This window comes from Eucyclogobius newberryi, unplaced genomic scaffold (genome assembly GCF_026437365.1).
Source record: "Eucyclogobius newberryi isolate DKJ021-1_F unplaced genomic scaffold, fEucNew1.0.hap1 SCAF_19, whole genome shotgun sequence".
Taxonomy (NCBI): domain Eukaryota; kingdom Metazoa; phylum Chordata; class Actinopteri; order Gobiiformes; family Gobiidae; genus Eucyclogobius; species Eucyclogobius newberryi.
In genome coordinates, this window is record NW_027315823.1 from 10,402,217 (window position 1) to 10,414,679 (window position 12,463).

Below are 12,463 nucleotides of genomic sequence, written 5' to 3' on the forward strand. Positions count from 1 at the left end.
CATTTGACTCTGTCTTTGTGTGTTTTCATTTCCCTGTCGGCCTATCCAGCATTTCATTAGTCCTCAGTGCCAGTAGCACATTGTCTTACATCCTGTTACGGCTTTGCCTTAAGCTAATACCCTCATCTCTTGGTGTACAGCGTGTTCCCATTCTCCTGTATGATGCCTCAAACCGCTCTTCCCTGACTAACCTCCGCACAAGCCTTCCTCCTTTCTCTCATTTCTTCTTCTTCTGTGATGCAGGTTCAGGGCTCTTTCCCTCAGCCGCTGCCAGCTGTTTCTTCAGGTCTAACAGTTTGGCCACTTCTGCAGTGATCGCAGCCTTTTCCGCTTTTTGGGCCTTCAATGCGCGCACCTTCTCTCCCTGTATAGGAAAAATATATACATTTATGATTAGATAATAACAATACATTGTAAAATATTACATTTTGTAATCATTTTCAAATGATTTTATGATTTGAATGTCATTTCTTACCTGCTCGGTCACCGCCTGTGTGAGCAGCTTGGCTTTCTCGGGGTCCACTGCGCCCGCCGCACTCGCATCAGCGGCTGGAGCGGGCACCACAGCGGGCGCAGGACTGGCAGAGCTTGCTGCTGTAGTTTGAGACTGAGAAACAAATTATTTAGTTAGGCAAATTGCTGTAAATTAAGCAAAAATGGATCCAAAATATAATGGCGTCACTCATAACAAATGGGGTCATTAATTTCAGCGTCACACCACACGCACAAACACCATCCAATAAAAGTACAAATGTGAACATGTTATGGACTTGAGTGAGAAAAGCATATTCAACATCAACAGAACGCGAGTGATGGGAAGTGCACAAACACCACGCTTTACCTGTGTCTTTGGTACTTCCAACTGCAGACAGGCGGTTAAGAACAATTTTTAAAAATACTAAAATTTTTAGATAACTGATGAACAAAAGCACACACAAATTTTCATTTTTAATATATTACGGTGAGGTTAATTAAAAGACATTCAAGTAAATACCTGCTGTCCGCCAAATTTCTTCTTTAGTGTCTCAATATGTTCGGCCTCCAGTTTCTGGAACAATGGACTGACCTAGAAGAATACAAATAAAAATCCATTATAAAATATCATAAAAATTGCATTTCATATTTGCTTGTCATCTTTGAATAAAATATAACACTGGTGACAAGCTCATTGTCTAGAAACTAGGCCACCAAAATTAAAACATAATATTTTAATAAATTCAACTACAGAGAATGTGTAGCAGAACATATATACATTATGTTTTAACTTGAGGCGAAACAACTGGGTGCTAAATTAAAATTCAACACAGTTTCATTGCCTTTTCTTCTTACTCTTATAGAGATAGAAGAGTTACTTAAACAGAATGGCCCCTTGTTTCAAGTTTAAAAATCAGGAGTCGGGTCAAATGCTCTGTTGGTCATTACAATAAGGCCAAAAGTGACCAATGACAGAGGCCTGGAAACAGCCTCTAGGCTATTAAGTCTGTGCATGTGCGCGCTTAGACAAATGTCTGGAGCCGAAAAACACCGACAAGCGGTTGCATCCTCATTGTATCACCCTTCGTCAACACGTTGGTGGAGGTGCTACAGGTGTGGGCTGGACATGGACTCACCGTGCCAATGCGGTGGCCGGCGCTCAGGGCACACACAAAGATGCCAGAGCCTTGCAGCATGGTGTTGATGCAGGACGGAGCGGCGTTGAGCTGATCCCGGATGGTTTGGCTGACAGTTGGCATGTATGGCAAAAGCATCACTGACAGCAAGCAAGAGACGTTGACGGACACGCCAGTGACGGTGCCAGCGCGTTGCCTTTCAATAAAGAGACACGGATAAGGCCCACGTCGGAACTCAAATACACTGACATCATCCTTTTAGCTACACATAACATCTGAATTAAATTAAGAAAATAATACTTATATGTATAAAATATAGGAAAAGGGGAAGTATTATGCTTTGACTAATACGTTAATTTGATTTGCTTGAAAATAAAGGAATTATAAATATGACGAATATAAAATGTCACTGACACTGTACCTTTCAGTGTCTCCTCCCTTGATCTTCTTCCAGGGTTCGTTTACTTGTATGTACTGGTTGCCATGCCGAGATATATTCAAAATGTGTCTGAGAGCATCACGGAGTCTGTTGACATTCATAAGATGTAATTAATAAACTAGAAATAAATTGGTGGCTAACCTGTCATGAAGCATATTATTTGCTATATGATACATAGGAAAATGACTTACTTGACTTTGTCCATGAGCTGAATGAACTGGTGCAGCTCCCAGCTCACCAGAGCGAGGAGTCTTTTATCTTCCTGCTGAAGGTCCATCACAGGCACACAGCCCTCAAAGAACTTTGTGACAAACATGCCAGCTCTGGGTGATGAAAGGGAGGGCAGGGTGAGGCAGAAATATGAGCAAAGATGTCATTAAACATACCCTAAACTATGAGGTTTAAGTGAGTTAATTAAAAGCTGTTAAATGTATTACTAGTGTAAACAATTCTGCTGCAATGACTCTCCCAGTTTTCACATTTCATCTAAATAACAGCTGAAGCAAGTTTTGTGTGCAACAATAGACTGTTCATGCTCTGTTTTTGTCACGTATGATGAAACATATTACACAGTGTCTTACGCATCTCGATGCCCCTGAGAGGGTCTATCCAAACATCTTCATGCATACTAAATGTTCCTGACTATTGGCTTTTTTATTATTTGATTAGTAAAGTTACCACTGCATTTTTTTTTTTTTTACAATTTAATACCAAACTTTCCAAGTTGGCCTTCTGGCTCAGGGGACCCAGGGACTCAGGGACTAGATTCGGGCAAGGACAATTTCTTTTCTGAAGCAGAATATTTTCTACCTCTACCACCTTAGGCCTTATGCAATCTACCACATATTTTTGACCCAATTAGGCATCAGCTGCCCGAGACCAACTGGAAGATCAAGGTACTCCAGTGGAACGCTACTGAGAAAATCTTTGATGTAGGATTTATCCCTGATCTTTAAAAATTATTTGAGGCAATTTAATTGAGGCCAAATTACACCATCCCAAACAAATTTAGAAAACTAGGGTGAGACTCTTGTAATCGTTACTCCACTTTCAGAGGTTTGGTAATAACAACATAATGAAGGCTTGTGTCAAATATGATGCAGGAATAATTTCTGAGAGCCGTGGGATGGGGGGGCTTCTGCAGTCGTGACAATAAAATAGGATATCTTCACAGCATGATACTTTGTTTAGGACAAATAAATGCTAAAATAGTAATAGTATTGGGACAAACCTATTGATAAAGTTGCCCAGGTTGTTGAGCAGCTCAGAGTTGTTCTTCAAAGCCATATCGGCCCAGGAAAAGGCAGAGTCCTGGCCCTCCGGTCGCACATAGAGCAGGTAAAAGCGCCACACGTCAGACGGGATCCCCGTCTCTTTGGCCATGTCTCCAAACACACCAACACCACGACTTTTGGAGAACTTCGTGTCCTCATAGTTCAAATACTCTACAAACAAGTTTCAATGTGTATCGATACATCATAAGCTTAAGCTGCCATGTGAGTTTAAAAAGAGGAGTTACCTGTGGCTACAAGGTGATTGACCAGAGTGTAGTTGTCCTGGGCTCCCAGTAGAGAGCAGGGAAAGACAACGCTGTGAAATGGAACATTGTCTTTGGCCATGAAGTTGTACAACTCCACCTAGTGGTAAAGACACAACACTGCACCGTGAGGATGACATCATATTAGAGCATTATGAGATCATCCAGTTCAAAGAGGACTTATCAGCTCTTCCCCAACCCCACCTCTCTGCTGGTCATCTCACACACATTCTCACGAAGCCACACACACATACATGAACTTAGACTGGGAGCGATGAGTCAGAGAGAGAAAAAAGATCCATAACTCTGAGTCTAAAGGCTCATGACCCTCAAAAATGTGGAGTTTTGATTAGTCATCTCTAGATGCATCTTGCCAGTATCATGTATTTTTTAACACCTTTAAATTCCTCCCCAGAGACGGTGGGCCACAAAATAGCCTGTGGGTATAAACTTGTGTTCATGGCATCGGTCACTTATTAGGTGGCATGTTAAATTGTAACAAATAAAGTGTTCTGCGCAATAAATGTTTGGATAACGTTGGTGAGATGGTGTCACCTGTAGAGGATTCTTCCACCACTTCTCCCATTGGTCGGTGTAATTGGCAGTAATAGACAGATAGCCAATAGGTGCATCAAACCACACGTAGAACACCTGTAGAAGCAGAGAAAGACACACCTCAGTCAGTGGAAAATAAATATAGCACAGTACAAGAGAATCATGACAACAAAATGACTATGGAACCAAGTAGGGCTGAACAAATCGCAATTTATCATGATCGAAATCACACAATCTCTTGAACTCAAGTGTTGTTGACAGTCAAATTTGCGAAGGCTGCTATCTCTGTAGTTAGACCTCTACAAAGATGCTCTGAAATGCATGGGGTTCTCGTATTAGTTTACATTTCAGTCTTCTCTCAAATCATAATGCGCCGAGTCGGGTTAAAATGTGCACAATGAGCTTAATCCTGATTTGAAAACACAATTTTTTTTTTTTTAAATCTCAAAACCTTCCTAACTATTGCCCTAACTAAAATAAAACATGCAAACGGTTATTTTTTCAACCTTTTCTTTGAAGTCGGAGTGTGGCACTGGGGTCCCCCACTTCAGGTCCCTGGTGATGCAACGAGGTTTGAGTCCATCCCTTAACCAGGATCGAGTGATCTGCTTTGCATTTGCCGTCCAGTCTCCTGCGCCGGTCGACTTGTCAAGCCACTGTTCCAACTGCTTCTCCAACTACATTAAAAGAACAGCGTGTTTTACCATTTAGCAGACAGAGGTACTTGAACTCTTTGTGCAATGCAAAATAAACAAATCCATTTAACAAGTCAGCGAATAATTTACGACAAACAATACCTTGGGCAGGTTGAGGAAAAGATGTTTGGACGTACGGATGACCGGAGTCTGTTTGCAGACCTTACACTGTGGTTCCTGCAACGGCAATCACACGACCAAAATGTGAGTAATACCGGTACAGTATGTGTAAAATGACAAAGTGCGTGTGGGTGAAGACGAACCCACGGCTTACCTTGAGCTCCACGGCGTTGATCAGCCGGCCACACTTATCGCACTGGTCGCCGCGGGCCTCTGGGTAATTGCAGAAGGGACAAACGCCTTCCACAAAGCGATCTGCCAGGAAGCGCTGACAGTTTTCACATCTCAGCTGCTCCACGGTGTCCTCCACCAGGAAGCCGTGTTTGTGCAGCCGCCAGAATATATCTTGGGCTATTCTAAAAACAAATAGTAACATTGTTTAATCAAATCTATTCAAACAAATCTATTCAATCTAAAAACGACACAAGCGAATGGGCTATATATGGATTTGCGCCGTTTTCTCACTTACTCCGTCTGCTTCTGTGTGGTTGTTCTTCCGAAAAAGTCAAAGTCAATCTGGAACCATTTGTAGATGTCGGAGTGAACGGCGTGATACTTGTCACAGATCTGCTGCGGGGTCAGGCCCTCCTCCCGGGCTTTGTTCTCCGTGGCCGTCCCGTACTCGTCGGTCCCGCACACGTACAGCATGTTCCAGCCTCGCAGACGCCCGTACCTGAGTTCAAAACGCGGTCACTTCTACTGTAACCAACAGCAACCGCAGCCGGTCCACACGTTTTATTCATACGCCTCTGTGAGTGTTACAAACCTTGAAAACACGTCTGCACTGAGGACGCAGCCGATGATGTTACCCAAATGGGGCACATTGTTGACATAAGGTAAAGCACTGGTTAAAAGGATGTTTCTCTTGCCCTCCTGAGGTAATCTGGCAAAAAAGAAATGGGAACACCTTTTAAACAATGGTCAAGGAAAGAATGACAGTGTTGATAAAGCAAACCACTGAAATTATACATTATTTTTCAACTAATTTAGAACCATTGTTATTTATTTGCTTATGAAAGGAAACATAATGTTGAAATATTAAATATTTCATTTCTTTTTAGAATTTATTTCTGGCCCAAAGGTTAAATTAAATTAGTGCCAATTTAAACTGTATTTATTTCTTTGATATTCTATATTTTGTAGTTTATCATAAGCAATATATTGATGATCACAGAATTGGCTTAAAATGATATTGCCAAGTTGAACCAAACTGTGAGATCCAGTTCTACAATGAACAACAAAAGTGAAAAACATCTTAGCAGAGTGGAAAGAAGGCTTACTACTCACATTGGATGTTTTCTTTCGGCTTCTTGAAAGGTACTTAATCCTTTGCTATAGTTGAGAGCAGCTGCCTCCATCTCTTCTTCAGAAACAATGCGCTCTCCATCGTCTCCCTGTTCAGGTGTAATGACACACAAAAATAAACATAATTAGGACCACATGCATGTACAGATTATTCAATCGTGAACAATTCACAAGACTTACATAAACGAAAGAACAAATTCTATCAGCTAACTTTTATTTACCTTACTACTATTACAAGTGCACTTGTGCCTGGAGATACTGACGGCTCAGATATGTTAAAATGCAATAGTTTGGTGAATGCTTTGGGGTACCTCGACAGGGCTGCTGGTGCTTGGCTGAACGTCTCTGCTGCTCTGAGGGGCTGGCTGCTTCTGCACGTAGCTCTTCATGCCCTGCAGGCCTTTTCCCTGGAGGACTTTCTGAGCTGACGACTGGCAAGCATTCATACCGTTCACATGGTTGAACCACAGTGTCACAGTCTTGTGTTCGCCTTAAACCACAAGCATAGATAGATATTCAAAACACACTTATTATACTATTAAGGGTCGTGCTTGTCTTTAATGAGGCATACTTGTTGGCACCGTAGAATCAGAAAAGAGAGGATACAATGCAGCCCACAAGACGATGTCCGCAGCTGACACAGACTCCTGACAGAAATACAATGTGGCACAGTTACAACCAAATGAATACAATACTAAACCTCCATTTGAAATTATTTAATCATTTACACAGATTGTGGATTGACTGAATGTCTTTGTGCATCTTTGTACATCTTTAACAAGCCACTCCTTTTATGTGTTTGTTTGTTCACGATCATCTGGAACTTTACTTGAGTGTAACTGATACTTTTATATGATTACACTGTAATAATAATAACAGTTGTCAGAAGAGAACATATCTCCTTACCCCAGCCAAATATGTTGTCTTTCCTTTGCTTAAGTTCTGGTCCAAGTAGTTTAAGGGCCCCTGGATGATCTTGGACACCTCGGAGCCTTTTCCCTGCAGCACTGCCACATGGAGAGCGTGTACAAGCGCAGGCTGCAACAACACAAAGAATAGCTTCAGTAAGAATTAAACAAAACATAAAATCAGATTAATTAGAGAACAGCAATCTGATACTAGCATCTGTTCTGATCCAGAAAGATCGACACATGTTTGTGTGGGAAAGAGCAACCATGAGGAGACGCATATTAAAAGAGATTATTAACCAACCACAGCTTGCATTACTGAAGCGATGAATATTTACCTGAAGATTTGTGGCCTCCCACTCAAGCCACTGATCACACAGCACACTAGAATCCTGTGCACTTACTTCAAACATGTATCTAGAGAAAAGGGAACAAAAGTTTAATTTGAACTGAAAATCATAAGGAGCAATCTAGAATAATACTGACCGACAAATGGCATTGGGGCTGAAGAGGTGCTGTCCACTGGGCAACAACAGGGCGGGCAGTGCAGGACGACTAAGAAAAGGCACGACTTTATCTGTTGAGTTTTGAAGATATGAGAAAGTGCAGTTGAAAACAATATGTAATGGAAAAATGTCATGTCATTCCATCTATGCTGTTATTGTGTTATCATAATATAAGAATATGGGTTACTGATAAATGTGGTCCGGCATACTCTGGATGTGTATAGTCATTGACAGTGGTTATTTACTGTGCACGAGTAAATAAAGATCCACCTTTTGAGAAAGACAAACTCTGTTCTGCTTCATCTTTTCTTGGCGATTGTTTGCAGAAATTCCACAACAAGTACAATGTGACAAAGTGTGTTTTGTTTGACATTAAAAACAGATCTTGGTTAAAACAACATTTTAATTGCAATTTTTATTACGGTTGTGACTTTGTGACAATTAATGTTCAAAAGTATGATTTTGTTCAGCGTGCACATTGTAAACAACTCCATATTGGTAGAGATTTTTCTATAAAAAGTGAGTTCTTTGTGGAGGACATTGTATTTCCTAAATAACCGTAGCCTTTGATTGTAATATATTGTGCAGTGCTACGGCAGTGCACAGGTGACTCTGATTGTCACTATTTCTTCAAAATATTATTACCCAAGCAGAGGTACAAAGTAGTGATCCAAGAAATGATTCAAGTAAGGAGAACTCTATCCAAATGTTAGACACAATTTACACACAAGAAACCCCTTTTCTGACCCTATTAATATTTTCATTTTTAGCCCAGTACAAAACATGGTTGCTTAACAGTAATGTAATGAGTTACAATACAGAAGTACATACACCTATAAAAATGCATAGTTGGGATAAAGTTTGTAAAAGAAAAGAAAAATACAAATGAAATAAAATAAAATAGCAAAAGCTTTGAATATGATCTAAACTGCTTTTCAGTCAAAGGAGTAGTCCAGCCTGTCAAAGGCACTTAAAGAAAGTACTGTTACACTGACAACACTACACAAAAGGAGTAAAAATATAAAGTATGCAGTCAGAAAACTACTGTGACTGAGTGCAAACACCTGATCCGACTTGTTGGACAACCCTCTGTCAAATCACTTTAGGTTACACATGAATTAATTATCAGAACGAACAGAAACGCGGTTGTAACACGACACATAACATTTGTTTAGTAAAAGAGCATCTGTGACGATTCTTACCTTCGTGGTTGACATACTGCACGTCACATTTAGCCTGTGTCACTTGTAAAGCGGCTAACGCCTTCAAACAGTGCGGGTTACCTTCACTCAAAAACAGCTTCATTTGACAAGTATCCCGTCTCCAGCTTTACTTTTTTAATAAGACAAATATTTAACTTTACAACAGAAACGATAGTGTGAGGAAGTTTGCCGGTTAGTGTGGTCCCTGCGCATGCTGATGCAAGCTGTGTTGCTCCACTTACAAATGGCGGGGTTGTAGTTTTAAATGAAGCTTCGCTAACGTTATTTTTGCCATTTTAAACTACATTACCCACAACACCTCTGTAAAAGGTTGTCCTCAAAGTCTGTGAGCGTGCTCGTTTTGTTTCTACAGATTGCCCGCTGCAGCAAAGCACCATTGACTTTGGCTAGCATCGGATCTGTTGTAATAAAAACAAGCGCTTCCTTTGCCTGACCCTTTCATTAATCTGATTGGCTGAGAGTAAAATCATATTGGGCGACTACAGCCAATCGCGTGCTTCCAATGCTGTACAGTGCGAAACATTTTTATCCGCTTAAAGAGCCAGGAGTCTGTGCGATGTTATGTGGTCAACAACTTCATAAAGGACTGTGAGTGTGCGCGTCTGGAGTTTTTGTGCATGTATTCAGCCGTATGTACATTTATTATTCAGGGTTTTAATTGCAATACAACAAAACCAAACAAGAAGCGCCAAGGGAGCTGCGGCTGACTCAGAAAACACACATCATCTTGTTGCACGGTGAGTGATGCATCTTCTATCCATAATTAGTACCCAATTTGCAATGATAACAGGATTTTAAATAGTTGTTTTTTCTTTCTCTTTTATGACTTCCTGCAATGCATGGGCCAATCTGTTTATTTATTTATGTGTATTCACTCCATATGGTTTCCTAATAATTCTGCTCATTCTGTAGAGTTAGTAAAGTAGATATAATTGTGTTATAGTGGGTATTACATTTTATTATGTATGTTGTAGCCACATAGTCTGCATAAAGTTAGGCTACAGCATATATGCCCTCTCAGCCTGTGGTTACCCCGCTTGGGCTCTCAACAGAGTGAAGAGAACCAAGAAGCAGGACAAAAGGGAAACTGAACAGAGAAGGAAGGGTGTCTCTATCCCTTATGTGTCTGGCCTGCAGAGAATTTTTAGACAACACGAAGTCCCTGTTTATTTTAAACCAGGAAACACTTTAAGACAAAAACTGGTTCACCCAAAGGACAAGTTGCCGACTCAAAAACAGCAATGTAGTTTATTCGATCCAATGCAGTGAAGAAAGTTGTAAAGAACGGTACATAGGTGAGACGAAACAGCCTCTACACAAGAGGCTTTATCAGCACAGAAGAAATACAAGTTCAGGACCACAGAGCGCCGTGCATCTCCATCTTGAAGCCTCTAATCACTTGTTTGAAGACGGTGAGGTGAAGGTTTTAAGCAGGGAGAAAAGATGGTTTGAAAGAGGAGTCAAGGAAGCTATTTTTGTTAAAAAAGAAAGACCTTCTTTAAACAGAAATGGAGGGTTAAGGTTTAATCTTCCTGTTATTTATAATGGGTTACTGAACCCCTGGAAAGGTAGAGGACATTCAGATGCTAATCAGGTACTCAGGGTGGTTGAGCCAGGGTCTCACAAAGACAAAGAGGTTTCTAATAGCCCATTAAGATTCTGAATAGGCTAGCTCGGTAGATACAAGGGGGGAGTTTCTGTTGAAACAAACAACTCTTTCTACTTCAGGAAGGCTCCTCCCAATGGGCGGGTCTTACCACAGAATAGTATTAATATCGGAGTTCTCGACCTAAATTCTTTTATTGACAATGACTCTTGGATGAGAGTCGAAACGTCTATTTTTCAAACTGAGCCCAGATGACTACAACTGAAGCTTTTTCTACTATGGAACACGCCTGGACGAATGAGGGATTACACCGACATAGCTACAGCATATTGAAAAGAAGCATAAAGTGCTGTCCTGCCACCAAAGTTTATTCTCTTCATAGAAGCTTCTCTGTTGCATCAAATTGTCTTATGTCTAAATGTGTCAACAACTTGTGGCTACTTCTGCAATGAATGCTCATTGTCACCCGAAGACCTTGGCCTTTATATGAAAACACAGGGCCACTACCAACCATTTCCTGTGGAAGAACACCTACACAGCTGAAGCAGTCTCTAGCCTTTTTTGCTCACAAACATGATGAAACTTTTGCAAACTTGCACTACTGTAGCCAAACTATACTATTGATTTATTTATTTTTTCCTATAGGCTACTGTTCTAATCTGTAGCTGCCATTCATTTTTATTATAAATATGTTGGCCAATTTGGTTATGCATTATAATATCAATCAACAATCTGCCTCACTTCTTTTCAGATAAATCATAAATGGGTTTTATATGCTATTAAAACTGTTTTTGCTGTTTCATAACCTTACTTAAGTCCAAGCAAAGCAGGAGATTTGCTCCCATTTTTCACAAGCTTGTGACGACACAGGCCTGAAAGATTATTCTCCAGTAGCAACTTTCCTGATTAAAAGTGCCTTGTAGCATAGGCAGTATTAGCAGGCGGGGTTGAAGTGTAATTACTAGTGTGTCCTACGCACGGCCTTAGTGTCAGGGGAAGATTTAGCCATGACTTGTTTCACACTGTGACATGTCACTATAGTCAGATTACTGTGTAGCTGTCTCACATTTTTGGGGTTATCTGGGAACTTTGTGGTTGTGTGCATATAGTTCACACTCCGATGTTGAGCAACAACTGACACTTGTATTACATGTAATAATACTGCCGAAGAACACAGTGATATTGTCTCTGCTTTACAACATTGTGACTTCAATGTTTGTGTACTCTTGACTTCCTGTCATTAATGATATGTGATTATAATCCACACAGGATATACTGTGTTAAATTACATTATAGACATTGCATTGTATAAATCCACCTAAAAGGATATAGTGCTGCGATAAGGCTGGTTTAGTTGTTTGGTTAAATGCTATATTGTGGTTTTTGCTATAGTTCCTCTTCAGGTACAGCTCTTCTGATAGCTGCCTGCAGCTTGATGAGTATAATTGTGCAAACCATATCGGATCAGAGACATAGATTAATCTTGTTTTAATCCTACATTAAGTGCACATTTTAATGTTTTACATGTAACACCACATCAAGACTTTTGGACATCATTACCTACAGTAAATAATTACAGGCTTTGACATTTTGATGCTTCAAATTGCAACTATTTGATCCCTCTTAATATTGCAGCCCTGTTTGTTTGTTTTCTCACCCTATATTTAATTGCAGCATCGACAAAATGTGTGTGTGTTTGATACCGTGCAATTCCACGCATCTCTTTCAGTGCTGCCCTGAGGACGTTCTCACTTCTCTTCCTTGTGCCCTGGTGATACTGTTCTATCTTCTGCGGCGCAGGGCTAAAAGTGGCTCTTTGACTTCGCTGATAGCTTTTGACAGCTCACTCTCATCCCGCTGGATCAATGGAGCTCAGTGCACTTCATTAGAAACATCAATGTAGCACACATTCCCACAGGCTGCATGGCTGCAACACTGTCACGAATGGGCTGCTGGACG

The 12,463-nt window shown here is 40.6% G+C and overlaps 2 protein-coding genes across 4 annotated transcripts in view; one reads left to right on the forward strand and one right to left on the reverse strand.

Annotated features, from left to right (window-relative positions):
- Nucleotides 1-39: 39 nt before the first annotated feature.
- On the reverse strand, nt 40-9,111 carry mars1 (methionyl-tRNA synthetase 1). Its single transcript, XM_072451714.1, has 21 exons — nt 8,878-9,111; nt 7,656-7,746; nt 7,508-7,586; nt 7,168-7,299; nt 6,833-6,908; nt 6,573-6,751; nt 6,244-6,350; nt 5,723-5,839; nt 5,426-5,629; nt 5,111-5,312; nt 4,939-5,013; nt 4,648-4,818; nt 4,142-4,237; nt 3,569-3,686; nt 3,281-3,494; nt 2,241-2,372; nt 2,032-2,136; nt 1,611-1,806; nt 995-1,066; nt 476-607; nt 40-364 (listed from the first exon to the last, which is right to left on the reverse strand). Exons 1-21 carry the CDS (start codon nt 8,978-8,980, stop codon nt 218-220), a joined length of 2,748 nt encoding a protein of 915 aa, XP_072307815.1. The 5' UTR covers nt 8,981-9,111; the 3' UTR covers nt 40-217.
- A 306-nt stretch (nt 9,112-9,417) lies between these two features.
- The window catches only part of arhgap9 (Rho GTPase activating protein 9), a 38,911-nt gene continuing 35,865 nt past the window's right edge, over nt 9,418-12,463 (forward strand). For 2 of the 3 annotated variants that reach the window (XM_072451715.1, XM_072451716.1), the window contains exon 1: nt 9,419-9,635. The gene's annotated coding sequence lies outside the window, so the exon portion shown is untranslated. Of the gene's footprint in view, nt 9,636-12,463 lie in introns of all 3 variants that reach the window. The other variant, XM_072451717.1, reaches the window with a different exon arrangement.

Coding starts and splice junctions, on each gene's coding strand:
- mars1 (XM_072451714.1), bottom strand. CDS start 8,980: ATGAAGCTGTTTTTGAGTGAAGGTAACCCGCACTGTTTGAAGGCGTTA. Junction 5,313..5,425: donor ACCACACAGAAGCAGACGGA/GTAAGTGAGAAA, acceptor ATTTGTTTTTAG/AATAGCCCAAGATATATTCT. Junction 1,807..2,031: donor AAGGGAGGAGACACTGAAAG/GTACAGTGTCAG, acceptor CTTTATTGAAAG/GCAACGCGCTGGCACCGTCA.